At 43.5% G+C, this 26,542-nt stretch overlaps 4 protein-coding genes across 7 annotated transcripts; 2 read left to right on the top strand and 2 right to left on the bottom strand.

Annotated features, from left to right (window-relative positions):
* Positions 1–727: 727 nt before the first annotated feature.
* Positions 728–4,984, top strand: prpf31 (PRP31 pre-mRNA processing factor 31 homolog (yeast)). The gene is made up of 14 exons (XM_084472136.1): positions 728–868; positions 1,171–1,386; positions 1,574–1,634; positions 1,730–1,813; positions 1,930–2,027; positions 2,424–2,530; positions 2,682–2,851; positions 2,965–3,122; positions 3,270–3,359; positions 3,450–3,577; positions 3,685–3,757; positions 4,152–4,280; positions 4,486–4,584; positions 4,683–4,984. Exons 2-14 carry the CDS (start codon positions 1,171–1,173, stop codon positions 4,785–4,787), a joined length of 1,518 nt encoding a protein of 505 aa, XP_084328262.1. The 5' UTR covers positions 728–868; the 3' UTR covers positions 4,788–4,984.
* Positions 4,985–9,552: 4,568 nt separating this feature from the next.
* cnot3a (CCR4-NOT transcription complex, subunit 3a) lies at positions 9,553–20,642 on the bottom strand. Of its 3 annotated transcripts, none has more exons than XM_084472066.1 (19): positions 20,507–20,642; positions 19,836–19,906; positions 19,633–19,700; positions 19,470–19,544; positions 19,263–19,352; positions 19,034–19,162; positions 18,561–18,656; positions 18,252–18,468; positions 17,637–17,812; positions 17,467–17,523; positions 16,297–17,221; positions 16,100–16,205; positions 15,839–15,980; positions 15,154–15,261; positions 14,825–14,924; positions 14,254–14,452; positions 13,686–13,818; positions 13,167–13,292; positions 9,553–11,129 (listed from the first exon to the last, which is right to left on the bottom strand). In XM_084472066.1, exons 2-19 carry the CDS (start codon positions 19,858–19,860, stop codon positions 11,031–11,033), a joined length of 2,871 nt encoding a protein of 956 aa, XP_084328192.1. In that variant the 5' UTR covers positions 19,861–19,906; positions 20,507–20,642; the 3' UTR covers positions 9,553–11,030. The 3 variants fall into 3 exon arrangements, with proteins under 3 accessions (XP_084328192.1, XP_084328191.1, XP_084328193.1); XM_084472065.1 differs by having other exon boundaries at positions 18,252–18,471; XM_084472067.1 differs by having other exon boundaries at positions 9,554–11,129; positions 17,685–17,812; positions 18,252–18,471.
* Positions 20,643–21,225: 583 nt separating this feature from the next.
* Positions 21,226–23,498, bottom strand: tfpt (TCF3 (E2A) fusion partner). Of its 2 annotated transcripts, none has more exons than XM_084472289.1 (7): positions 23,333–23,498; positions 23,079–23,180; positions 22,655–22,777; positions 22,456–22,526; positions 22,297–22,366; positions 21,750–21,902; positions 21,226–21,448 (listed from the first exon to the last, which is right to left on the bottom strand). In XM_084472289.1, exons 2-7 carry the CDS (start codon positions 23,178–23,180, stop codon positions 21,374–21,376), a joined length of 594 nt encoding a protein of 197 aa, XP_084328415.1. In that variant the 5' UTR covers positions 23,333–23,498; the 3' UTR covers positions 21,226–21,373. The 2 variants fall into 2 exon arrangements, with proteins under 2 accessions (XP_084328415.1, XP_084328414.1); XM_084472288.1 differs by having other exon boundaries at positions 22,655–22,780.
* Positions 23,499–23,856: 358 nt separating this feature from the next.
* Positions 23,857–24,828, top strand: ndufa3 (NADH:ubiquinone oxidoreductase subunit A3). The gene is made up of 4 exons (XM_084471151.1): positions 23,857–23,891; positions 24,138–24,212; positions 24,358–24,435; positions 24,641–24,828. Exons 1-4 carry the CDS (start codon positions 23,885–23,887, stop codon positions 24,730–24,732), a joined length of 252 nt encoding a protein of 83 aa, XP_084327277.1. The 5' UTR covers positions 23,857–23,884; the 3' UTR covers positions 24,733–24,828.
* The last annotated feature ends 1,714 nt before the right edge of the window (positions 24,829–26,542 follow it).

Here is a 26,542-nt window from a genome sequence, read left to right on the forward strand (position 1 = left end):
TATTTCACATAAGCCAATTGTTTAATACACAAAATCATTAATATTATTATTTATTTATTCATGTATTTATTAAGTTATAAATGTATTTGCGCTTGGTTCCAATAATTTGAATTAACATATTTGTTTAGGACAGATGCAGTAAATGTTTTACCTTTTTTTTTGTTCTTTACAAATGAATTACTATTTTCCCTATTTGCTAAAAAGTATTTTGCATAATTCCATCTGTTAAAATATGCCATTCTGTATGAAAATATGTCGTGTAATGTCTTATTTTATTTGACGTCAATGGATTTCTAGCTGTCTTGTTATTATTTTACTTTGTTCAATGAAAATGTATGTAGCTTAGCATGAAAAAGGATGCCATTCATTAGTAAATAACTCCCATTTGTTGGTGTATCTGTTCATTTTCCTCATTTTGTACTAATAACCATCCATCTTGCTGTCGACAACCAACTAGTCCCTTTGTTTAGTCTGTTATATAATGTTGGTTTAAACCTGTATTGTTTAAGAATGGTTTTCAAGGGATACTGTATAAACAAGGGTAAATAAAAACTTAAAACTGTGAAACAGTCAAGTTCATTTAGTGTATTTCTTTAAATATATTTGATTATTTACTACACTTGTACATGTCTCAACCGAAGAGGCCTGTAGGTGGCGGTAAGTTAGTGGCGCTAAACTTTGAAGTCGTCAGCAACCAATGAGGAAGATCAAACTATAACGTCATCGACCCGCGACCAACGAACAAATGCCGAACAAGGAAAGCGCTGCAGCTTGAAACACAACCGATATATTTCCCCCTGGACACCTTACCTTACTCTACGTACCCTAAACGGGGGTTGGTTTGCATTTTAAACCCTAAACCCCCAAGGTAAGACACTCCTCTAAATAAACGATGTTAACAACGCTAATCAATGTGCAGCGATTCCAGTCAATCAAGGCTGTTAATATAAGTATCAGTGTGGTGAACATGTGTCCTGCAACTATCTTGTAAACTATTTAAGTTTATTTCTATTTATTGTTTCTTGGCTACATCTACGACATTATCTTCACTTTGCAATATGATTGATTAGCGTTTTACAGAATTATTCAGTGTAAGTGCGACTAAACAATGTAAGCTGAGCTTGTTTGCGGCTGTGTCGTTCATCACTCATAACTCCCAATCTGCCACAGATGTCTCTGGCGGACGAGCTACTCGCGGATCTTGAGGAGGCCGGGGAGGAAGGCGAAGACGACCTCTATGGAGGAACAGAGGAGGGAGATAGTGATGGCGAGGGCGGAGAATGCAAAGCCGAAGGCATGTTGGAAGACATCCCGGAGGAGATGGAGCTGGACTACGCCGGGACCGAGAGTGTATCATCTATTGCCAAGCTCCGAGACAGCAAGCAGGTGAGCTGGGAGAATCGCTTGTTGTAAACGTCAAGTGCAACTCTTAGATCATGGCTGGACCTAACACTGAAATATTGGGGAAGACAAATAAGTTGTCTCTGAACATAATTTGGTGGGGGCACATCGTCTCTGGTAAATGTAAGATTACAGAAATATTTGATGCAGTAACACTTGAATATGTTTTCAGTTTTCAGAAATCATGGACAAAATCAAAATCTATGTTGGAAAGCAGCGTAAAAGCACAGAAGGTGAGTGCATTTCCCCAGCTCTTGATAATAGTTTTGTTACTGGTACAATACAACTAATTGTTTTATTCTCTCTGATGTTTCTTTTTTTTCTTAAGTTATGGGCCCAGTGGAGTCAGACCCAGAATACAGACTGATCGTTGCAGCCAATAACCTCACAGTAGAGATTGAAAATGAACTGAGTGAGTGAATGTTGAAACATCTTTGTTGGCGGTGTCCTAATAAATAGATTTTGTAGATTTGTTTTGTTTTATCCTCAGTATAAGCTTATTTTTAACATATTTTTTTTCCTTTTAAGATATCATTCACAAGTTTACCCGGGACAAATACTCAAAGAGGTTTCCAGAGCTCGAATCACTTGTGCCATCCTCTCTGGATTACGTCCGGACGGTCAAAGTAAGTGTGATGGTTGTCTTCTGTTGCTACTTAAGACAATTTGTTTTTAAGTAGAGTAGTGAAAGGCACTCTTTATTCTTTATAATACCTTATCCCTGAAATATTTGCTTTTCCCTGTAAAGATGTACTTTAAAAAGTGTCCTGAAGCAGTAAAGCATACATATACCAAGCTTATATTCCCCTGTGTGATCTCTGAGCCATGGTAGTAAATGAAGCCGCTTCCAGGGCCCAATAATGTTTCAGCATGGTTCTGCAGGCCGATATGGGCCCTCGGATACCCTAATACACTACACTAATGATGCCTGATCAATGTCAAGGGGAAAATAATCAAATATTTCAAATGTATTACCTGTCTGGGTAAATTAAGTTCCATCTCCTCTGTTCTGTTCTGTGTAGGAACTTGGGAACAATTTGGATAAGTGCAAGAACAACGAGAATTTGCAGCAGATCCTCACTAACGCCACGATCATGGTGGTCAGCGTCACAGCGTCTACCACACAGGGGTGAGGGGTCAACCAAAGATCAATATGGTCACCTCTCCATATGCCCATTCTATTAAATGTCATACAGCAACGACATGCTGCATGGTCGGAGGACGTTTCAAGTCAAAGATAGTTTTGTTCACTGCAACTAATCTATTACGTCATAATGTAGGACCATGCTTGGCGACGACGAACTGAAGAAACTGGAGGAGGCCTGTGACATGGCCCTGGAACTCAACCAATCCAAACACCAGATCTACGAATACGTAGAATCCAGGATGTCCTTCATCGCCCCTAATGTGTCCATCATCGTCGGAGCGTCAACGGCTGCCAAGATCATGGGTGAGTGCTACAGAAAAACATCCAGTCCTTCCAAATTAACTGTACGTTTATCTAATACCCCAGAATTGTCTGTGCCCAAGTGATCTCGCTGACCATGGGTTGTTTTACTTTAGGTATCGCCGGAGGCCTGACCAACCTGGCGAAGATGCCCGCCTGTAACCTCATGTTGTTGGGAGCCCAGAGGAGGACCTTGTCTGGCTTCAGCAGCACCTCCCTGCTGCCCCACACAGGCTACATCTACCACTGTGACGTGGTGCAGTCGCTGCCCCCTGTGAGTACACGAGTGGTGATGCAGCGGTGGGCCAGGGGCTTGCAGGAACACTTATTCGTTTTCTTGGTTGTATGTAATTGTTCTTAATACGAGGTTGAAGCCCATTTGGCTAACTGCGTCTGTACATGATTGTTTCCCCTTTTTAAGGATCTGAGGAGGAAAGCGGCTCGCCTGGTGGCCTCAAAGTGCACTCTTGCCGCCCGGGTGGACAGCTTCCATGAGAGTGGTGTAGGAAAGGTAAGGGTCAGCCAGACGTGTCTAAGAAGATTAATTCGATTAGTGACCAGTAAGTGAAGCTACGTTGCTAATCCCTTACCGTCTCTCAAGGTTGGCTACGACCTGAAGGAGGAGATAGAGAGGAAGTTTGACAAATGGCAGGAGCCTCCCCCAGTGAAGACAGTGAAGCCCCTGCCAGCCCCGCTCGACGGCCAGAGGAAAAAGAGAGGTGGAAGGAGGTGAGGAACCACCGTACACCACATCAGGGCTGCGGTTCACATAGTGCACAATCAACGATATTAGAGTGGTGTTGGCCAATCAAACTGAAGGCCCTGGTCTTGTGTAGGTATCGTAAGATGAAGGAGCGCCTGGGCCTGACGGAGATCCGGAAACACGCCAACAGGATGACCTTTGCAGAGGTGAGCAGTAGTCTGAAACTGAGCTTTATTTTCATTATCTTGCATCCCTTTCATGGTCTTTGTGAGGTGATGAAAAAAGGTGTGTTGTGAGGTGTTGAAAAAAAAAAGAAGAAAATACTGGTTTCAACAATGTGCTTTATAAATGGTCCTACAACACTCCTAATTCCCTTTCTGGGAAAATTTAAAGGGCTTCCTTGTGTGGCTCCAACTCGCAAGTTGTCTGGTAGTCTTTACTGTTTCCGTCTATGACAGAACGTCATGCATTGAGTGCTTTGGATGTACACAGGACCCACTATCAGCCACTGCGCAGAGTGACCTTACGTTCTTCCTGCAAGCCATTGGCACACGACTACAAACAAAACCTTTCTGACTGGCTGTGTCCATCTCATTGTAGATTGAAGACGATGCCTACCAAGAGGACCTGGGCTTCAGTCTCGGACAGCTGGGCAAGAGTGGCAGCGGGCGAGTCAGGCAGGCGCAGGTCAACGAGGCCACAAAGGCCCGGATCTCCAAGTCCCTCCAGGTAAAGGCACCGGAGCACCACCACCACGGCTCGCTGTCTCATCACCGAGAGACGGCATGATTCTAAAGTGTTTAGTTATCAGATGTGTAGTAGAACCTCCCAAAAAACAATATAGTAGTGAGAATAACAAAAAGACGAGGAGTGAAAACCGCGCCAATCGTAGTAATGGTTCTACAAATGGTATTGTGTGTGACTCCCTTTCTAGAGGACGTTGCAGAAGCAGAGCATGACGTACGGGGGAAAGTCTACCGTCAGAGACCGCTCTTCAGGAATCAGCTCCAGCGTGGCTTTCACTCCGCTTCAGGTATTACAGCTTTCCTCAGAAAAACTCTCATCCACACGTTGGTGTTTGTTTTAAGATTGTGTGTTAAAGGCATTGTTGGTGTTGTTGTTCTTCTTTAGGGCTTAGAGATTGTGAACCCGCAGGCAGCGGAGAAGAAGGTGGCTGAGGCCAACCAGAAATACTTTTCCAACACGTCAGAGTTTGTTAAGGTGAAGAAGGAATAAGGGTCTATTTTGTGTCATTTTTTGTTTTTAAGCCATGGGTAAGATTTTGTGAGTGACGGTATTTGCTTGATTTGTAAATGACTTGGACATTATGCTCTCCCCATGCCCACCCAACACACACCCACACCGTCTATGGTAATTTGTTTTGTGATTTTTACATATTGATTTGTGGTTGTTAATAAAAGCCATTTCATAAATGTCTGGTATTCATTAGTATGCAGTGTTTCCCACAGACCTAGGTAGCAATGTGTGGCGGATTTGTTGACGGGGGGGGGGCATTATCGTTAATAGAAAATGCGGATCATTTTCTTTCTCGTGTGTCTCGTTTTTCGCCCGTGCCTAAAACCGCCACTGCTTATAATGCTAAAGCCCAGTTCAGACCAAAGATTCGCGACGCAACTGCTTGCAACTCGCTTGCGACTCCTTGCGACGAGACGGGCTGAGACGTTCTAAAAACTGGGCAGTTCACACTGCTGCACCGGGCGGCGATTAGTTTTATTTTGGTTGAGAGTAGGCTAGAGTTGCTGTGTTTCGCCATTCTCCACTACTTCTGCATTGTAGTAATTCGCTGGAGCTTAGTTTGTTTAGATCCCGCTAGTTGGATACATTGCATTCTTTCGTAGTGGCGACTTCTCGACTGCAAGGGAAGCTCGGCTTCACCTAAAATTTCGAAAATTAAATGGTCAGATATATAGGCTACTGTTGTTAACATTTCATTGATTAAAAATGTGTTAGAACACATCCATCTCGAAGACGAGTCCGTTCAGAATCAGCTGCTTATCGCAGGTCGACTGACTCGATTTCCTTCTCATACACTTGGCCTACGTGTTTAATTTGCGTGTGTTTAGACAGATGGGCGCGCACACACACGCGCACCAAGCATCACCCGCATTCATTCATTCTTCAACACTCACTCGCGGTAAAACTAGCCTTATAAATCCCCGTTGCGCATGGAACTGCCACATTGGCAGTGTGAAATACTGTACTGGTAATACTGTAATGAAATACTGGGAAACGAATAAACCATTATAAGCAACGAGTGAACTTAATAAGCGGTCGAAATATTTTTTTCAACCACCGCCTCTTTCCCTTGACGGTGCGCAAAGCCCGCACGGCGCACAGGTAGCAAAAAGCAAAGCAGTCTCAGCATAAACACACAGTTGTGCGTTAAATTTGTCCATCGGGGAACACGTAAATTCCTCTAATGCTGACGTTTAAAATATATCAGCACCTATTTACCTTGATCTTCAGCTGTAGCCTTGCTGAACTCCCTGCATCCTCGCTGTCTTTATTCATTTTTTCCAGATTCGTGGTAAACTAGCTCATTGGTGAACACCTCGTCAGGTTTTAAACAGCGACACGCACTCGGAGACAGTAGCCTAAGCCTAAAGAAAGACAGGTCCATAGCTGCTGCACAAAAATAATGCGTGCCAAGCAGTAGACCTAGTTGGTCTTAAAGGGGGGTTTAACATCGATTTGCAGTGATCACTTGGCTGAAGGGTTTTATATGCCTATTCATTACATAATTAGCGCATTTGAAACTTGTGTGGCCTCCCAGCAAACATTTTCTCGACCTGCGTCGAAGCGAACAAGTCCAGTCGACGTCGAGTCACGACGTGACTTCATTTCGACATGAAAACATAATCATTAGAGGAATGGTGATTTCAAGGAAGACTTATTTTAGAGTGGTGTAACCGAATAAACACTCCCAGCAAACATTTATGCATTCAACAAGTCTAAAATAAAATAAAGTATTTCGATCATTTTTGATACGTCTAAACGTAAAAAAAATTATGAAAAAAAAAATTATATAAAAAAAATATATATCTAAAAAAATTATGAAAAAAAATTTTTATATAAAAAAATTTATAATTTTTTTTTTTATATAAAAATTTTTATTAATTAAAAAAATAATTGTAAAAAAAATTGGACCTGCGCACAAATGTTTTTTTTTGGACCTGCGCACGCGCATCTTTTTTTGGACCTGCGCGGGCATCTTTTTTTTTACATGCGCACGCGCATCTTTTTTTGGACATGCGCGCGCAGGTCAAAAAAAAGATGCGCGTGCGCATGTCAAAAAAAAGATGCGCGCGCAGATCCCAAAAAAAGATGCGCGCGCATCTTTTTTTTGACATGCGCACGCGCATCTTTTTTTGGACCTGCGCGGGCATCTTTTTTTTGACATGCGCACGCGCATCTTTTTTTGGACATGCGCGCGCAGGTCAAAAAAAAGATGCGCGTGCGCATGTCAAAAAAAAGATGCGCGCGCAGATCCCAAAAAAAGATGCGCGCGCATCTTTTTTTTGACATGCGCACGCGCATCTTTTTTTGGACATGCGCACGCAGGTCCAAAAAAAGATGCGCGTGCGCATGTCAAAAAAAGGATGCGCGCGCAGGTCCAAAAAAAAACATTTGTGCGCAGGTCCAATTTTTTTTATTTTTTTAATTCATAATTTTTTTTTTTTATAAATTTTTTTATATAATTTTTTTTTATTTAATTTTTTTTATATAATTTTTTTTTTAATAATTTTTTTTATATATATATATTTTTTTATATAATTTTTTTTCATAATTTTTTTTATAGAATAATTTTTTTTACGTTTAGACGTATCAAAAATGATCGAAATTCAGACCAAAGATTCGCGACGCAACTGCTTGCAACTCGCAACTCCTTGCGGCGAGACGGGCTGAGACGTTCTAAAAACGGGGCAGTTCACACTGCTGCACCGGGCGGCGACGGCAGGTGGTCTCCCTAGCAACTGTGAACGCTCTGGCACAGCTGAGAGCCGCATCAGCATCACTTCCATCCTGCTAAAAAGTAACCTAACTTAGGTTTGCGATTAGTTTTATTTTGGTTGAGAGTAGGCTAGAGTTGCTGTGTTTCGCCATTCTCCACTACTTCTGCATTGTAGTAATTCGCTGGAGCTTCGTTTGTTTAGATCCCGCTAGTTGGATACATTGCATTCTTTCGTAGTGGCGACTTCTCGACTGCAAGGGAAGCTCGGCTTCCCCTAAAATTCCCCGAAAATTAAATGGTCAGATATATACTGTTGTGTTAACATTTCATTGATTAAAAATGCGTTAGAACACGTCCATCTCGAAGACGAGTTCGTTAGAATCAGCTGCTTATCGCAGGTCGACTGACTCGATTTCCTTCTCATACACTTACGTGTTTAATTTGCGTGTGTTTAGACAGATGGGCGTGCACACACACGCGCACCAAGCATCACCCGCATTCATTCATTATTTTAAACACTCACTCGCGGTAAAACTATGTTTTCTCACGATCAAATACTCATCAATCCTAAAAGTAATGGGCTTGTACACGATGTCTTTGTCAAGAACATATGTGTTTGCTGTACGGTGTTTGCAGATGCATTGATTTAAAAGTAGGCCTACAATTTACCGCTGTATCAGCTGTTCTTTCCCAAATCATTTAACCAATCGTTTACCCTAAAACTAGATTTTGTTTTGGAAGCCTGGAATATACTTTCTCGAATGTATTATTGTTATTATTATTATTATTTTAACGCATGGCATAGCTTACTATACTTCATTCATGTTCATTCATGCAGCCCTATGGAAAAAAAATGTTTCCACAATCCACACGCTATTTCTATGCAGTTTCACACGTATGCATAATCTTTGACATCATAATATTTAACATGCAAGTGTAGTGGTGCCTGGTTGCTGCGGGGGAAAATCAGCTTTGCGCCGGGTGCAAACTAGCAACGACACATATGCGTCGGTGTAGAGAAAGTCAATTGCGCCGGGCGCAAGATAGGGCCCTTCTTCTGTTTGGCGCACATGGCTAATTTGCATACGCGCACAGGATTGTCGGAATGGGAACATGTCGGACTGGCAGCATTACGGGGGCGCGAATACGGGCTGGCGGAGTTACATTTAAAAAACGCGTTCAAGTAAAAATAAATAAGAAAAGCGGAATCAATTTGTGGCGCTCGTTGTTCAATCTGTGGCGCAGCGTCACACATTGGCCTATGTGTCGGAAACACTGGTATGATTTACACCTTGACCTCCTGCTCCCTGCACTTTTTGTTTTAACCTCTATTGTAACATGGCCCTATTTAATATAATGTAATATTGTAATGTCTTTTGTAATGTATTTTGTATTTTATAATGTTGACGACGTGTGCTGCTGCCCTCTTGGCCAGGTCGCCCTTGAAAATGAGATCTCGATCTCAACGGGTCTTTTACCTGGTTAAATAAAGGTTAAATAAATAAAATGATTTACACAAACCTTCCCCTCTGTTTAGTCCAAAAACCAAGTCCATTCTTAAGTAGGGTCACGTTAACACGGGGAGAACACGCAAACTCCACAAAGAGGCCAGGGTCAAATGGCCGCCAACACAGAACCTCCATCCCTGGTGGCAGCGGTGGGCGTCGAACCCAGGACCTTGCTGTGATGCAGCCGTGCTATGCCCAACCGTACTGGATCTTTGAGTTAAACAGCGACACCTTTTTTAAATTCAATTCAATGATTGGCCCCTCACATCCTCCCCTTAAGCCTGTGGACCCAGGCATGCAAACTGGTTTGGGGTGAGAATGATGCGTGAGCCAAGGAAAACACAGACCCACTAGGGGGTTCCAGTTCTAGAGTGTAGAACGTAGTAGAGTGTAAACTAGAAGAGGTGTGTGTTTTGAATCAAGGACAAACAGCACATTTAGTTCTGAAAAGCATTTATTGAAATGTTACAATACTTTGTAACCCATATTATGAAGTCTCCCATGCAGAACCTCGACATGTAAATATGAGAAATTGTAAATCTGTCGAAATTCAGTTTAGCCATTTAATCTGACTATACCTTTTATTTAAGGCCCAAAAATAGATTCTATTAAAGGCAATTGCTTTGCTTTATCCACATATTTTACTACCTGTGAAAACTTAATGTTAAGGGCTGGTTTTACAGCAAGATATATATTTAATTGACATTTACTGCAGTAGATACTTTAAAAGCCAAGCTGAGATTGAATCTGTACCGAAGGGTTAAGATATGCGTGGCAGTGTAAACCGAACCATTCTTAGTTACTGCAGTCTGGGGGTTTGATTTACTCACTAAACCATGTGAAACCACCATTAATTAGGTAGGTCTCACTTATACTAATTAGGTGAAAAAAATAACAGCGATGTAAATAGGATGAGGTGACTAAAACAAGGATTTCATGATTGAAAGCTGCAACAAATCTGATTCTATACAGAAAACACCATCCGTGTATGGAAAAGAGGTGATTTGGTTCAAATAACATTCACAAAACTGGGAATGGCTGTGACACTATCGACTTCCAACGTGAAAACCTCAATTGAATAATTAGTACAGTAAAAGATGAACAAACCCTAAGTTAAGATTTATTTTACAATTTTATTTTTTCACAAACATGAATGCCCCATAAAGATGCATTTTTCTTATACAGGTAAACTTAAAAACATTTATTTGAAAAGAGAGAGGGAGTCAGAGACCAGTTCAATTGCATAGCAATTTAATCCATGTCCAATAAGGATTCTTTCCCTGTCACAGGGAGAGGCCCTGTGGTCAATCTCAGTGTTTTATCGACCAAGACAGTCAATAAAACTATTGATAATCGCTCACTATATCCAATAGTGACCATATTCTACAGGCATCAGAGGATCTTAAAAAGAAGCCATTTCTACACACCATGTCAAAATGTCCACTGCACAGTTCCCCATTTTACTTCACCAGATCACGGTAAACATGAGGTGCGCTGAGACTGTTTCGTGAATTGAATCCAATGCTTGTTTTTGTATCGGGTCAAGGGCTTCCAGGCTCGTGATGTTGGCGGTGGTGGTGGTGGTACAGAGTCTTGGTGAAATGGGGAGGAGGGGAAATAATAAAACTAAAACATACCATGAGAAACATGCATGGGCTAGGCTTTCCTTATGCCACATACTGAGTGTGCACACAGACAGGCACGGACGCAGAACTCCCAACGTCGCCCCCCCCGCCCCCCGGCCCACACGGAGCGCACGGCTTCTTTTGCTCAAACCCACAGGGCACATGCCAAGAGTAATGCGCTACGGTGGGGGTTGGCGGGGGGCTCCACGTGGAAGACGCAGCCTGTACAGACACCCTCGGGCCCCCCCCCCCCCCCTTCTAGGAGGCCTCTTCTACTACACATCAATCTCTATCCACAGTACAGAGGACAGTCTCGGAATGTCAACAGCAGCACGGCTCCTCGCCCCACATGCCCTCCTCGCGCCCCACTGTGTCACTGCAGGTCGCGGTCCTCCAGGTACCGGTACTCAAAGGTGAAGCCCTCCTTCTTCCGCTGGCCCCACTTCTCATAGTCAAAGTAGATGTAAGTGCCCTGGAGGGTGGAAGGAGACGGTGCAGAGGACAGCAGTGTCAGTGAGTGCCAACGTCACCGTCAATAATAGTGGACGCACGGAAAAACCACAGCCCCATACGCACCTTACAATAGCGTTACAATAGTGCTGGTTGTACCCAAAAGGGGAAAAGAGGGTTCTCCGGTCACATTTACATTGATCCTTATAGAATTCAATTCAGACAGGGGGGGTGTCCGCCAGATCAGAGTTGAATTTGATAGGGTGTCTTTCAGCTGCCCATTAAGGCCTACACATGGTTGGGTAACCGCAGCATTCATGACTCACACAATTGTCCTCATGACATTGAAAATCACTGGTGAATTTACTGTGCTGCAGGCTACAGTTAACCGAGCTTCAATTGAGATTCTAGCAAACATTTAAACGTTTGCTACACTTCAACAGCAGACTAAAGAAAACAGGAGGTGTGTTCACTAGTCGTCTGAAAAAAGAAAAGGCGGTAACTTCTTATTTAGCTATCTGTACAATGTGTATCCAAGGTGTACCCCTTTACTAATGAGAGCTTATGTAGAGGACGCAGACTTATGAATTAAATCGTGACTTGATTACACTTGTCTTTTCAATGTGACTTTTGTGCAGCGATCCCACCAGGACGTATTAAAGGTCCCATGACATGCCACCAGGTGTGGTATGATTAGCCGTTACAAGCCGTTTTGAAAATCAGTCTGCTATGACATCACAGGTGGGCGTGTCCAACTAGATGAGCAACGTTTGCTACAGTCCACTGGGTAGGCTGGTAGACTGATCTATCCAGCACACATCTAGGTGGCCACCATCCAATTACACAACTACATGACTAAAACCGAGTCCTGAATTGTACGCTCATGCCACTCTTGATATTACCGTTCATATAAAAATAAATAAACTACAAGTAATGAGGAATGTGTTTGTTTCATATAAAGAAATGCCTTATGGCCTACACAGCTCAAATTAATGTTAAACATGATTACTAACTTTAACCACTATTCTCTTCTGAACACTATGTTTGTTGCTCAAGCTAAAAAAGACTTCATCTTGTAAGCAACGTTTTACAAGGAAGTATTTCAATAATTAGTGGCAACAAAATATCTGAACATGTATTTAACCATAGCTCTATATACTACTGACAGTATTGCATAGCTTCAGTTGTCAGACAACCTGTTTATATATTATACTTTGGTGTGTGAGTCTAGCGACAACTCATTCGTTTTGAGCATGATTGTTCTCCTTAGATTATCTTCTGTCCTACCAGGGTATAAAAAATTCTCATTTTTTAAAGTCTATTTTTTGGGCTTAATGGGGTGGGGACGTGGTGGCTCAATAACGCCCCTGCTCTGCTTCACCGAGGCCTTTAGACACATACATTTTTTTCAGTGGTTCCCCCCCAAAAAAATGTGCATGCGTGTCTTTCTCTTAACTGATGGTGGCGGTGTTGAGCTGTAGAGAAGAGCTGCTCGTGGAAGATGAGCCCCGTCCTAACCTCACCAAAACCATAAAAACAACATTTTAAATTATGTCATATGATACCCTTGTAGAACAGAAGACCATCTAAGGAGATGAATGATGCTTTTAAAATAATGATTTGTCGCTGGACTCGGCCTGCGAAAGTGGGGGGTCGTTCTAGAACAGAAGGTATGGAATACAGTCAGGTCTATAAAGAGCTAATCTGGTCACAGAGTTCCCATTCAAGTGGCAGGCAGAGTCTTGAGATCCGATCACAAAAGGCAAGTGTAACCAAGGCCATCACTGCATTGCCTGTGTGCCAAGAATGCAGACAAACCACATGGAAGCATGTTGAGCAGGGGAGAGGGGGCTGGAGAGAGGGGGTTGGAGAGAGGGGGTTGGAGAGAGGGGGTTGGAGAGAGGGGGCTGGAGAGAGGAGGCTGGAGAGAGGAGGCTGGAGAGAGGAGGCTGGAGAGAGGAGGCTGGAGAGAGGGGGCTGGAGAGAGGAGGCTGAAGAGAGGAGGCTGAAGAGAGGGAGCTGGACAGAGGGGGCTGAAGAGAGGAGGTTGGAGATGCACCTGTTCAAACTCATCGGTGATCGTCTTGGGCTCCTCGTGCCTCTGGAACCACATCATGTACTTGGTGTGGAACCTCCACGACTGCTTCTTCAGCGCCTTCGCAGACAGGTACTGAGCCTTCGTGCCCTGGAGGGAGGAAGGCACAGAGTCAACGGGAAACCAAACCCCCCCAGCTGGAGCTTGCCGTGTGCATTCTCGCTGAATTGTTGCACAAGCCACTCCCACTCGCTACAATCACATTTGGGGGAGGGGGGCGGGGAGAGCCAGAATGTTTGACTGGTAACCTGGTTACCCAAAACAGCCAATATCGGGTGACTCATGAATATGCAAACATGAGTATGCATTCTACCCATAGAGCACCATCCATAGCATCCTATGTAGCCGACTACATCACATCTAAAATATGTTACTTTAGGGCTTGTTATTCCTTTAAGAGAGGTTGTTTAAATTGAGTAAGGACAGGACGGGCCCAACTGAACAGCCCAGTAGGAGGGTGAGTGGGCCGGGGGCAGGCGTTACCTCCAGGTAGTAGAAGATGAAGAAGAGCGTTTCCGTGGACAACCTCTGGTAGAACTCGATGGAGTCTGAGTGGTGAGGTGGCATCTGGTGGTGGAAGGGCAGTGTGGGACACGGGTTCCTCATCAGGTACTGCCTGTAACGACACAGGGGGAACACAGTCGTCACACAGCCGTCCCACACACAATGCACCGTCCAGTGACCGCTGCCAGGGTTAGGGCTTTGACCCCCCTGGGTCACGCCACGCTAAGGAGGGATGCACTCACGGTGTTGTAGGAGAAGCTTTGGATGAAAGCTTGGATCAAGTGACATGTATTTATTTACCTTTACCAATCAGACGCTTTAACCTAAACAACTCATTGAGATTGGCATTTGGCCTTGTGCTCAGGGATGCCTACATGTAGGCTGTGGACATCAGGCGTGAACGCAAAACCTTCTTGCCTTGGAGTAAAACACCCTCTCCACTACAGTGCCCTGCCCTCATGAATGTATTAAACAAACCAACTATTCATTCAGACTTGTATGTATCCTAGTGAACAGAGGGTTCATCACCAGTCACATGGTCGCTCACCTGATCCGCTCAGAGTCCGAGGGGTGGGGCATGTGTGTCCATGCCGACTCCTGCATGGCCTGCTGGTAGAGCTGGTCTTTGGGGAGCGGCGTGGGGCCCAGTGGGCACACCCCCAGCGACGGGGGGATGCTGACCTCGGACAGGGAGGGCTGGGGGGCCGCCGGGGTGCCGGGGGCTGCAGAGGAACTAGAGAAGATATCTACAGGCAGAAAGGGAAGCTGGGCGTCAGATCCATGTGATCAACACCTGATGGCGTCTTTTCTCAGCTCCACACTCAATTGATATGTGAAATGTTGTTCAATGTTAGTGGATTTAACTGTTAATCCCAACAGTTTTGTAGTACACAATGCACCTGGACTGAGAGATGGGTGTGCTGCATTGCCCCTCATTGCATTGCCATCCATATTTCAGGATTACTGTGAGAATATTCCAGGACTAATGCAACCATGTTTGCGAATATTTCCCCAGAAGAACATGACAACCGAGTCGATTTTCAGTCCCTCTTGTCCTTAAAGAAATGCCACACATCTGTTCTGTGACTGTCACTAGTGCGGCGGTGGCCCGTGCTGACCTCTATCTGTGAGATGCAGGTTGGGGATCTCTCCGTCCAGGCCTGAGACCAGCGCTGCCCGCTCGGCCATGGCCTTCAGAGAGCTGAGTGCCTCAGGAGCCTGGAGCCCGAGGGAGGAGAGAGAGGGAAGGGTTGAAACAGGGGAGGAGAAAACGACAGAAAGAACAACACACCAATCAGGTCTCAGAGAGGGAGAGGGGGAGAGGGTGTGGAAGAGAATCAGAGAGGGGGGAATCAGAGAGTGGGATACAGAAGCAAATGAACACACTTCGGCGTCCCACACGTATGCGACGGTCCGTGTACTTATGCATGTGTCCGTGTGTCTTTACCTGACACTGCTTTCGTTTGCGTGTGTTGGTGGCCGTGGTCCCGGGCGGCTCTCCCGCCACTGCTGACACCCGGCACTCCATCAGCATCTGACGGTGGTCTGTGGGGAGCTGGGGGGGGGGGGGTCAAGGGCCAGCACGTTATTGTCGTGGCAACAGCATCACAGCAACACTATTCAGCGACATACATAGCAAGAAAAGGTCTTCAGATAAAACATTTAAAACATCCCATGCCCAAATAAGGCTACCTAAACACTTGTATGATGGCTTGTCAATAGAAGGTGTACGGGGTCTCAAGTGTATTTGGGGACCACTAAGCTGCATCTTGCTTTACAAGCTAAAAATAAGATGTGGCTTAGCGCTTATGGCTGCTGGGGCCTACTGGTCAGCTATCATATACTCTGACTTTCTCACCATAGTGGGTAATGCACTCGACCCAGATTATTCTCACTCTGCAGTGGTGCAACCTCACAATGTTATCCTGGTCTTTACGTGTACTCTGTCCCCACAACACTGTATGTAGTGCACCTGTCAGTCACATTTAACAAATTTCTCCTACGGGGGGTTAATAAAGTTGTATCGTATCGTACATTTGATCCTGTTGCATGTGTAGTGGTGGTGATATCTGACTGAAACCCCTGAACCATGCACCGAGCAGCCTGGCCCACCCATCCACCCTCCTGCTCACTTTGAGGACCTCGGGGGTCTGCGAGTAGGAGTGGGGTCCGTTCAGAAGACTGCTTCCGCCAGGCGTGCTGTCCGAGAAGGAGGGGGAGGGAGAGCTGGGCGGCAGGGTGATGGAGCTGATGAGGCTCGGGCCGTTGTCCATTCTGCGGGGCCAGGAAAGCAACAGCAGGGGACAGCCATAAATACACAAGGACTCTTTAATTGGACGGTAATGGGTTAGAGACCAACAGCGACGCAGCAACCGACGCTGGAGTAAACTCACGGCTGACTGGTCGAGGACGTTAGCGACGAAGGCTGGCTGCCTTGTGATTGGCTCGGTGTGCTTAGATTGGAATCGGTGGAGCTCTCTGCTACAATTGCGCTGTAACCTGGGAGACGAGAGGGGAGAAGTCAGGCGACCTATCCCACTATGAGACGGAACGCAGACAATACACAAAAAGACACGAATGAACCACTCACTTGTGGTTCCGTTCTGCTTGAGTCCACTAGGGGGTCTGGCAGGGGCCGCGTTGAGCACCGCTCCTCCGACCACGCCCACGTTGGCACCGCTGCCTCCCAGCATGCCCATGCCCCCACCGCCGGGAGCGGCGCTGACGGGAGGGAGGGTCACCTGCTGTGAGGACCCGGGGGCCACGTTTTGCCCAGGGACCAGGCCGAGGAGGCCCCCGCTGAGAGAGCCGTGCGCCGGGCTGGAGCCCAGTAAACTGAGGCCTGTGCCGGCGCCGTTGGTGGTGACTCCACTGGAGCCAGAGGTGGGGATGGAAGGGCTGCTCTCCATGGAAACACTGGACAGGCTGCTGCTGCTCAGGCCCAGGCCCAGGCCCCCCGATGCCGCTGCCTGAGCGTACGGGGTAGGGGTGGACGCCGAAATGAGACCGGCCATCGTGTTTAGCGCCGAAGGCATGCTGCTCAGACCTAGACCGGACATTTGGTTGGCACTGCTGGTCCCCGTGATGCCCACTTTGCTCAAACCCAGGCCCAGCCCAAGTCCCAAACTGGAGGAGGGAGCGGACCCCGAGGACGGCATGGGTTGGGGGAGGGCCGCCACTAGGCTGGAGGTGCTGGGGATGGGGATGGGGGCCGAGACCGGTAGGAGTGGGTGGCTGGGCGGGCTGGGGGTGTTGCTGGAGGGGACCGAGGGTTTGGATTGCGATGGCTGCTGCTGTTGGTTCGCAGACTGCGCCTGCTGCTGCGACACTTGATGCTGGTGCTGTTGCACAGCGCTGCTGAAGCTCCCGATCAGGCTGTTGCTCGTGGGCACCACGGGAATGCCTCCGACGATGCTCGCCATGGACACCAGCGAGGAGGAGGAGGAGGAGGAGCCGGAGGTGGAGGAGCAAGAGAAGGAAGACAACAGGGAAGGAGTGCCATTCTTCACAGGCGACTGAAATTAAAAAGAACGTTGGCTACAGTAAGACAACTTCACTGCAACACACTACAATGCAGAGAAAAAGGACGGTTAGTTAAATAAATACAAGCTTGAGTCCTGTTAAGGAAAGCTACAGTCATGTAGAATGCTACATGTATAGCATACATGTTGTTCTACAGAGAATATGCTTTGCTTCCTTTCTTTCACAATGACTATAGCGGACCAACCAAATGACACAGTACAGATGAGATGCCCCTTACCTGACTAACTTCACTGTCTGTCGACCGACCTCGTTTCTTATCGTCCTCCGAGTTCTCCTGTAAGAAAGAGACTCATGAGAATCCACTCCACAAACGATCTTTTGTCAAAGACACATTGGTGGATCACACACAAACAAATTTCAAAAGACCCAAACCCTTTACCCCCTTACCAAAGTGATGGAATCGTCCCAAGCAAAGGGAGGATTGCATGAACTTACAGCAGTGCAGGCGGCCGGGGAGGGAGGTATGGGTGAGGAGGAGGTGGTGGAAGTGGGCGTACTGCTGGAGTTGAGAAACATCTCATCCTCAATATTTCCTTGGCCTGATGGAGACGTGGCCACAAGCGCTGCAACAGCCGAGGAATGCCAGAGACAATAAAGCAAAGGCACGATTATTAACTGAGATTTGATCCCGAGCAGGCCCCCACTAAGAGGCCAAACCGCCATTAGATTATCATAATGGTTTAAATATTGCTCAACATAGAGACTGCATAGCAAATGGCAAAAAGAGAAGGCATCCCCACAATGTACTCTTTCCAATTATCTCAAGCAGGTTGTCAGGCCGGTTTGGTTGTATGGGCGTTACTTACCTCCTTCTAGCTTGTTTGCCAACAAATACATTTATGGAAAAGTAGTGTGGCTGAATTACTCATTATTCCAAAAGTGTGCATTATTTTGCCATCAGCTATACAGCCAATGGGGTAAGTAGAAGACAAAAATTACACTTTTGTGTCATTAACATAGAGCCACTGAACTCCTTCAGCCTGGTCTTTCCGATAGACTCACGTATGTCGTCCAGGTCTAGATCATCGTACAGGAACTCGTTCTCCTCGAAGTCGGGGTCCTGAGACGAGTCGATGTAGTACTCCACATCGTCTTTGATCTTCAGGACGGAGTCCACTTGTACCGAGTCATTGTCCAGCATTCGCAGGATGGTCTCCAGCATGCGAATGTGGAACCGATGCCGCTCGATCAACCTTTTAAGCTCTTCGATGCGATCTTGCTTCTGGGAGGAAGGGTGGCCAAAGTTGTACTGAGGGCATATTCTCCAAACACGTCTTACAGTGGCAACCGAGAAGAACACGGAGCACCTACCTCTTTGTCGCCCTTTTTTTTTCTCGTCATCACGGAGAGAGACTCCACCTCACTCTCAAACTGGTCCACCTGCATATTTAGAGTGTCTATCGTATTCTACGTTGCAGGGGAACACATCGGAAGAGAAGGTGAGGGCCAGAATTGTACACAGCTATTCCAATTAAGTCCAACGTGCCAAACCTCATATTATGAACAATAATTGATATTTTATTATTGAATCAGTCTGCATCGAATTGTGGCTAAAATTACATAAAAACGAGGCTTAACATTGAAAGTAAACATGCATTATTAATTAAAATTTTTACTAATGACATCAATTTGCCAGTTTTTTTGTCACATGCAATTACAAATACAGTAAGTGTTCCAGTTTTGCAATAACACTTCCCTGCTGTGCTTATGGAAGCATCGATGACAGGAAAGAGCATAACCCTAACCCTTAAAGCCAAGCGCCCAATGACGACGGAATATCTTACCGTTAACCACTGGCCCGTTTCCTCTTTTTCCCTCTGAGCTGGATCTACTTTCTGGGCAAGTCCTAAGCCTTCTTTAGAGTACGCCTTTGTTTTTGTTTCCCGCTCCACCACCTTAAAGCGCTCCATTTGCTTTGAAGAGACAAGTCACATAACGGCAGATGAGACAATTGGTTCTGATGTGTGTCATTTTACAAAATCTATTTGGTGAAGATTGAAAGAAGATCATTACCGTCTCTATGAGTTTCCGGTTTTCGACTAGCTGCCTTTTGTCTTTTATCTCATTTGAGGCCACCCATGTTTTTATCTGATCTCGCAGTCGCTGGGCAGGGGCAAAGAGGACACATGGTTACGTTTCATATAAATGGATATACACATCTTAGTTCATAAAATAAAACAAATTAAGCAAAATGATCCCATGGGTGATAACTCCTCTTACTTGCAGTTTTTTTATCTCTTTTTTGAGGTCTGCCTCGTATTTTTCCTTCTGGTTAGCATTGGCTGCATTGTGAAGCTGTGGCAATTAAAAATCACATTGGCTCAAGTTTGAAAATCAAATATACATGGAAACAAAAAAAATGCATGCATTATTAATACCTCACCTTTTGCCAAATATCCTCGAACTGCTCTACACCTTCTGCTACTTTTTTCAAACATCTATCGATTTCACCTGTAGGGATCAAAGAGATTATCCTGAATAAACCCCTTAAATCCTGTACCAGAAAAAGTCATGCAGCTATGGTTTCCGAAGTAAAGAATTAAAGCGTGGTGGACTCCATGCAACATCACTGTGCTATTGACTTACCTTGTAATTTTCTCTTGTCAGCCATGGCTTTCACTACGACACTGTCCACATTCCGTCTGTTACTGCTTTAGCTGGGAAAAGCATTAACAACTTTGAATTATGCTTAAGGCCGATGAAACATCAGCACCCATCTATGGACACGCTTCACACCAAGAGGATTGATCTCACGTTAACGTGGGTTGTTGTGGATCAGTGTTCATGTAACCTAGCATTGTGCAAAGCATTGACCCTTCCAGGGTATTAAATTAAACCGCTATCCATACCGTACGCTAACATTAAACGTGCAATTTACAGTGACGCTTGTCATGCATACTTGTCAACGGATGCACCTTGTATACGGTGCTAATGCTACCCAGTGTAGCCAGTCCATTACGCTCGATAGTAGTTGGATTATGGCTGAACTATTATTAAGTACAGATTGGTTGATTCATTACACATTCTTGCAACAGTCATTTGGGTCGAAATATTGCATTTTAATTGTGTCTGATGCATTGTGAAATGTATCATTTATCATCGTTGCCAATCGCCAACCCAATAGCTAATATTGCTAACAGGCTAGCAATTGCATACAATACTAGCTAGCGGCTTAGCTAGCAAGGTAGCACAATTAAGGAATAAGGGAAATTGGCTCAACCAGACCATCTAGATGCACATTTGTATCCAGCATTTACCTAGGGTCTGGGTTTTCGTTTTTCTCTTTTCAATTATAGCCCAAACTAATTCCCACACGTCTTCTTTACTTCCAAAATGTGTTTTCTTTTCGATAAACTCGCTGTACTCTAGCTAAAGATGGACGGTAGCTTAACCACGCCTCCAGGTTTGGTCTCCGCCCTAAGTGCCATTTAGCAGCTGTGATTGGACAGCTCTGACCGTTTTCATTTGGAAACATCCGCCGGAATAAACCCCAACAAAATGTAACTATTCCACTGAATTATTCAATCAGTCATCAATCAGATATCTTGAGTTGTGAGATCATTTTTTTTCAGATTGTAGATGCTTTTTCTTAAAAATATTTGAAGAAATTATTTTCCAAACCCTTTGAAAGTGACCCAAAACAGTGTCTTATATAAATGTCTAAATTGATAGTATCAGGGAAGTAAAATTTTTAGCTAGTGACAAATTGAATGCGGCTTTATATGATGAGAGTATCTGCAGTCAACAATATATTCTAGCCAAATTATTATTTCCATAAATAACTTGTTGTACCTAGTCTGACATCAGAATAGTTAGGGAACACAAAGATTCACAGACCAGGTACAAACACAAGGATAACATAATAATAACAACCCCAATCTAATGTAACAGCACTTCATTTGACATATTCTCATATAACTGGTTTGTTGCCAACAATTACCTGCTTGTAGACATAAATCAACACAAATGGTATGAATATGTTTGGCATAGATCCATTTTAATAAAACAAATATGTACACAATGAAATCCAAATGGAAGAAGTGACCACTAGTCAAGTACAAAACCTGGCTGAATATGTGGCATCTCAACTTTACAATCAGACATTCTAGCGAGAGGACCTCTTGTCAGTGAGACAGTGGAGTAGGACTTGGTATTTCTCCAAAAGGTGATTCATCCAACATTGGGATATCAGGCTCAGTCTGTAAGGTGAATGAAGCGTAGTTAACAGTTAATCAAAAAAAAAAATCCTGTGGTTTCTATACATGGGGGTCAGATATACTATACTGCCCTTTTTATACACGTTAACATGCCTTGGAAGTATAAACGCAGGCAGCTCTGCAGAAATTTGCACCATGTCTATGATTCCTAATATGGATCTTCGCAAACAGTGAAGCCCGCTTTATCAATTGAATACTCAGAAAATACTATACAAAATGTATTCTTATTATGATTGTCATCATAATTATTCACAATACATATCTCTAAAGATTCTTCCCATACCTGTGGGTCTTTATCCTTCTCCTGCTTTGGAATGCGATGTCTCCTCTTCTTTGGTCCTGCTCCATGTTGGGCTGCACCAGATGAACCAGATGCACCATTTATCCGGTCCCCCTCCTGGCCAGCGGCTGATTCTAAAGGGACGGTGGATTCATCCTGAGACAGAAAAACATGACGTCTCTCACACAGAATAACCATCATAAAAAAAAAAGAAATGTATGAAAAAAAACTTCACTCAAAGAGAAAGTGGTTTGTAGGGTTTCCAGAATAAATTTCTTTACAGGATTCAAATTTGAATTTCAACGATAGCCATCAATAACACATCATCATGTGATGTCATCAATGACATCACATGTTTGTCAGATTTTAATACGCATCTATATTTCTAAAGTAGATATAATATATACTTGAACCATGTCATTTAGGGACTAGGCATCTCGCTCTAGGATGCCTACAGGTACACCGGGACATTGAGCATCGAACACAGTACACACAGGGAGTCAAACGCTGCCACGCTGTGCCCCCTCTGTGTCTATTGAACAGTTCTCACCTCTAGAAGTATTGTCAAGTAAGAATTCCTGTAATCATCCCCATGAGTATCAAGAGTCTTCATCAGGAACCTAATGGGTTAAGAGTTATTTCATTAGGTGGGGAAAGGAAACATTTTCATAATATGTTAGATAGAAACAAAAAATATGAAGATAAATACCGCCTCTCTTTCCTCATGCGCCGTAATAATCTCTGTACTTGGTGTAGGCGACCAAGGATCTTCTGATTTACCTGACCAGGTAAAATAACAGGAAGATTACAAATTAGGAACGAATTCATGTTACATTTACAGGCATAAATCAAGTAAACAATATAAAATGTATCAAATGCATGGCATGCATGCTAAGCACTTTGCAAACCTGTTCAATATCTTTGCACCTCTTATTCAAAGCCAAATATTTCCGTTTATCAAGGGCCCTCTTTTCTTCATCTTCATGCACCCCTCCATCCAACACCTCACTGTCTCCTGGGCCCAGTTCAACCTGCTATCATTAATACAAGTGGGGAGTTATTAAGGTATTTCCTTTTGGTACCTTATTTCCGTACCAAAATGAATAGGGTAGTAGTACACATTATGCGTAAGCCAAACCCCACAACACCTTTTGACAAACCATTGTTTCATAGGTTAACACTACCAAACCGTGCATTGCGATTCTGCATCAATGGATAATGGTTACAATAGCGTTTTGGTAGGGGCTGGTACTACAGGAAATACCCTAGTAATTGCGTAGGTAGAGGGCTAATGTAGGCCAGCCACTGGAGGAGGTAGGACTGTGTTGTTACCTCTCCAGGGCCTAGTTCGACACCAGCAGGTTCCAGCTCTGCCTCCAGGATGTGCCCACCAAATAGAGGCGGCAGCGCCAAACCGGAGAAATCCTCCATCATCTGTTAGGGAAGACGAAAAGCGGGTACATTAAACATAAATGAATAAAAACACGGAAATCTGAAACTGGACAGACTCCATGACCTAGACGAGCTCTGTGTCATCAGAAATACTACTAGCAATCAGCTAGCCCTGAATCGAAAATGCAACATACATTTTGTTTAGCCGATTAAATCCCGTGATGATGTGTTCATAGCATCTATCATAGTATTTTACTATGTATAACACTAGATAACGTAAACATTGCATTAAACCCAAACCATAAAACAAACTAAAACATCCGTTCGCGCTGTGCACTTTTGCAAGCCTTGTTGAGTAGACTTCCGGTGTAGTGTAAACAAGAAACCAGCTCACGACGTGCAGTTATAAACCAGCATGGATTATTTTAGTCTGGGTTTTTTGTTAGCGTTTTTTTTAAACAATTAGTTACCAAAATGTACATTATCACATACATATTCCTCGTTTTTTTTACTGCACACATATTTACTTTGTAACTATGTATAATTGGAATAAAGCTTCCTATCTTAAGAAAAGTCGTATTGGGAAGCCCACATGTCCACAAGAGCCCACAAGAGCTTAATTACTAAATAAATATTGAAACAAAAACAATTCATGTTATATTTTATTCCACGTCGCATCAAATATACGTGGAGGGGTATAACATACATCCCCCACAAGCTCTTGCGCGTCCTGAACTACATACAACATGGCGGGTTAGTGTACATTTCGATATCTTATGAAGACCTAGTATGGGTATAATGATGTATTTCAATGTCACATAAAAGGTCGTTGTGTTGAAATTTCAGCATTACAAGGACACACTATTTGGTATTGTTTTAAGGCAAACCAGTCGACTCCTCATGAAACTAAATAGTGACCTTGGACGCCGGGGAACGGTGAGAGCCTACCGTCTCCACAACTATCGTAAAGTGATCTGTCAATGGTTTGTTTTCTTTCAGCGTTTGGAGCTTTCCTGAAGAATGCGTGGAATAAGGAGCCAGTCATTGTGGTTTCCTGTGGACTTGGGATTTTAGGTCAGTAACACCATGGTAGCATGATCACCTGTGTTAAAATTTGTGTTGAATTACTATGTGCAATTGTGCATCCACATACTTCTAAAGGAAAGTGGAACTGCATTGATCGATATTTTGATGTATTTAACCTTATTGTGGTCCACAGGGGTTATATTACCATTTGTGAGTCCCCTGACAAAATATTCATCGATGATGAACCAGGCTGTGCCATTCAACTACCCAGGTAAACACAGGCCTATGGTGGACGTTTATATATGGGTTTCTGATGTCCCTGATCAAAACATTTCATCTGTGCAACCGATGGAGATGTTTGATTGCTTGATATATTATATGCAATACTGTTTTTGTTGTTTCATTCCATGCTACTACAATGGGCAGTTCAGCTGTGCACATATTCACAATAAATAAACCCTTTCTCTTCAATCTAGTTCCTGTTCGAGATGATGGAAATATGCCTGATGTCCCCGCACATCCATCTGACAAAGAAGGACCAAACTTGGAATGGCTTAAAAAGCTATAACTATGTATATGCCTGGCAAAAACTGTACATTATTTCTGGTCCATGTAGCTACGTTATTGGCAAAAGCTCACAATAAATATGATCCTATAAATCTTGTTTTGTATTTGACAAATTTATCCCATTAGGACTGAGATGGTTTAATTATTGTGATCTATTGGAAATTGCAGAAACAAAGTATGACTTATTGATTCAATATGGAAAAGATACAACTTGCACAGGATAGATTTTTTGACAAATGTTTATTACATTTTTCAATATTTGAGTTGTGTAACATATTCAACGTATAGAAGGTTTCAACTGTCTATAGGCGGAACATAGTAATGTTTGTTTCTTACTTTGTGCAGAAAAAAACCTAGTGTAGGCCTACAGAGCTCTGAAATGCCAGCCTTTGGAGGAAAGATCATGAAGCATGGTCATCCAAGTTCTTAAAGTCGCTGCGGGGCACTGGGTAGATAACTGAACATTTACTGCATACTCCATTGGAATTTAATATCATTATTTAGAAATCAAGAAATCATTTTACTTTGAGCAATATATTCACCAATTACTAGGCCGATGTACCAAAGCTGCACATATATTAACTTGGTAGAATGCCTCTGCCTGCTTTATAGAAGCAAACAGAGGCAATGCTTGCTTCTATAAAAAAGTGTCTAAGCTACAATCACAAAACAGGACTAATGTTAGCAAGCCACTGAACCAGCTTAGTTTGATAAATGGAATTGGCTTAGCACTCATAACAAACCAAATTAAAACCAATCAGACTGAAAACAATTAGAAATATGTATTAAGGATGTTTATGGAAGCTTATTAAGTCTGGGAAATATGTTTGTGTGAGGGCATATATAATTATATTCTTGACAAAGATATTTAGCATGGAGAAATAGACTTTGCTAGTCGAGGATCTCTGAAATGTATGAGACAAATGTTCATGTTATCAAATGCTGTTCTGTGGATCCTATTCTGGAAATCCAGGTCATGCAATGGCATTTACGATTTTAAATTACCTCTATGTCACAGTATGCGAGCTACTGAATTTTACAATTAATATCGCACATACTGTAGGTTCAATAGTGAACTTGAAAAAATTAAATACCTACATTTGAGGAATTTAAAAAACATGAAGTACAAAACTGGTCAGTTGGTGGTGGTGGTGGTAGAAGGTATTGCCGTAGCCTTCATTTGATTTCAAACGTCTGATATATAAAAAACGTCAAAGATTTCTAAACAGGCAAACATGAATACAATTTTCTTTACCAATAAATCAACATTTTACTTAACCCAAAGGTGGTGATTTAAAATTATACATTTAGCCGCATTAAGGAAAAATTCTAACCAGGCACAATAATATATTTTGAAATTCTAGTTTGCATATATGTAAGCCATGGTGATCGGTGTTAAATGCGACAGCATTCATAATATACACACAATATGCAGTAATCAAAAGGAACATAAACCATCCTAATTTACATATCAGATCAAATCCATGTGAGCACAATCATACTAAAATATATTCATTGTAACCTTTAACCCTTGCTTGGACACTGATCAACTTTCCATATACTTCCTACATCAACTTTCAAAGTTACATTTCGATTTGAAAATAATCCTTTTCATAGTTCTTGACTTTGGCATTTCTCTAAAAGGTTCTGACAGGTAAACATTAGGCTGTCCATCTAGATGTTTTGTAGATTTTCATTTGGACATGAGATGAATCAAGAACAAACAAGACCCAATGACCTGAGTGTTGGAAATTCTGCCACATAAGACCTAACCTCTTCCTTAAACCTTCACCTCCGTAGCCCGTTCTTAA

This window comes from Micromesistius poutassou (assembly GCF_964030765.1).
Source record: "Micromesistius poutassou genome assembly, chromosome: 8".
NCBI classification, from domain to species: domain Eukaryota; kingdom Metazoa; phylum Chordata; class Actinopteri; order Gadiformes; family Gadidae; genus Micromesistius; species Micromesistius poutassou.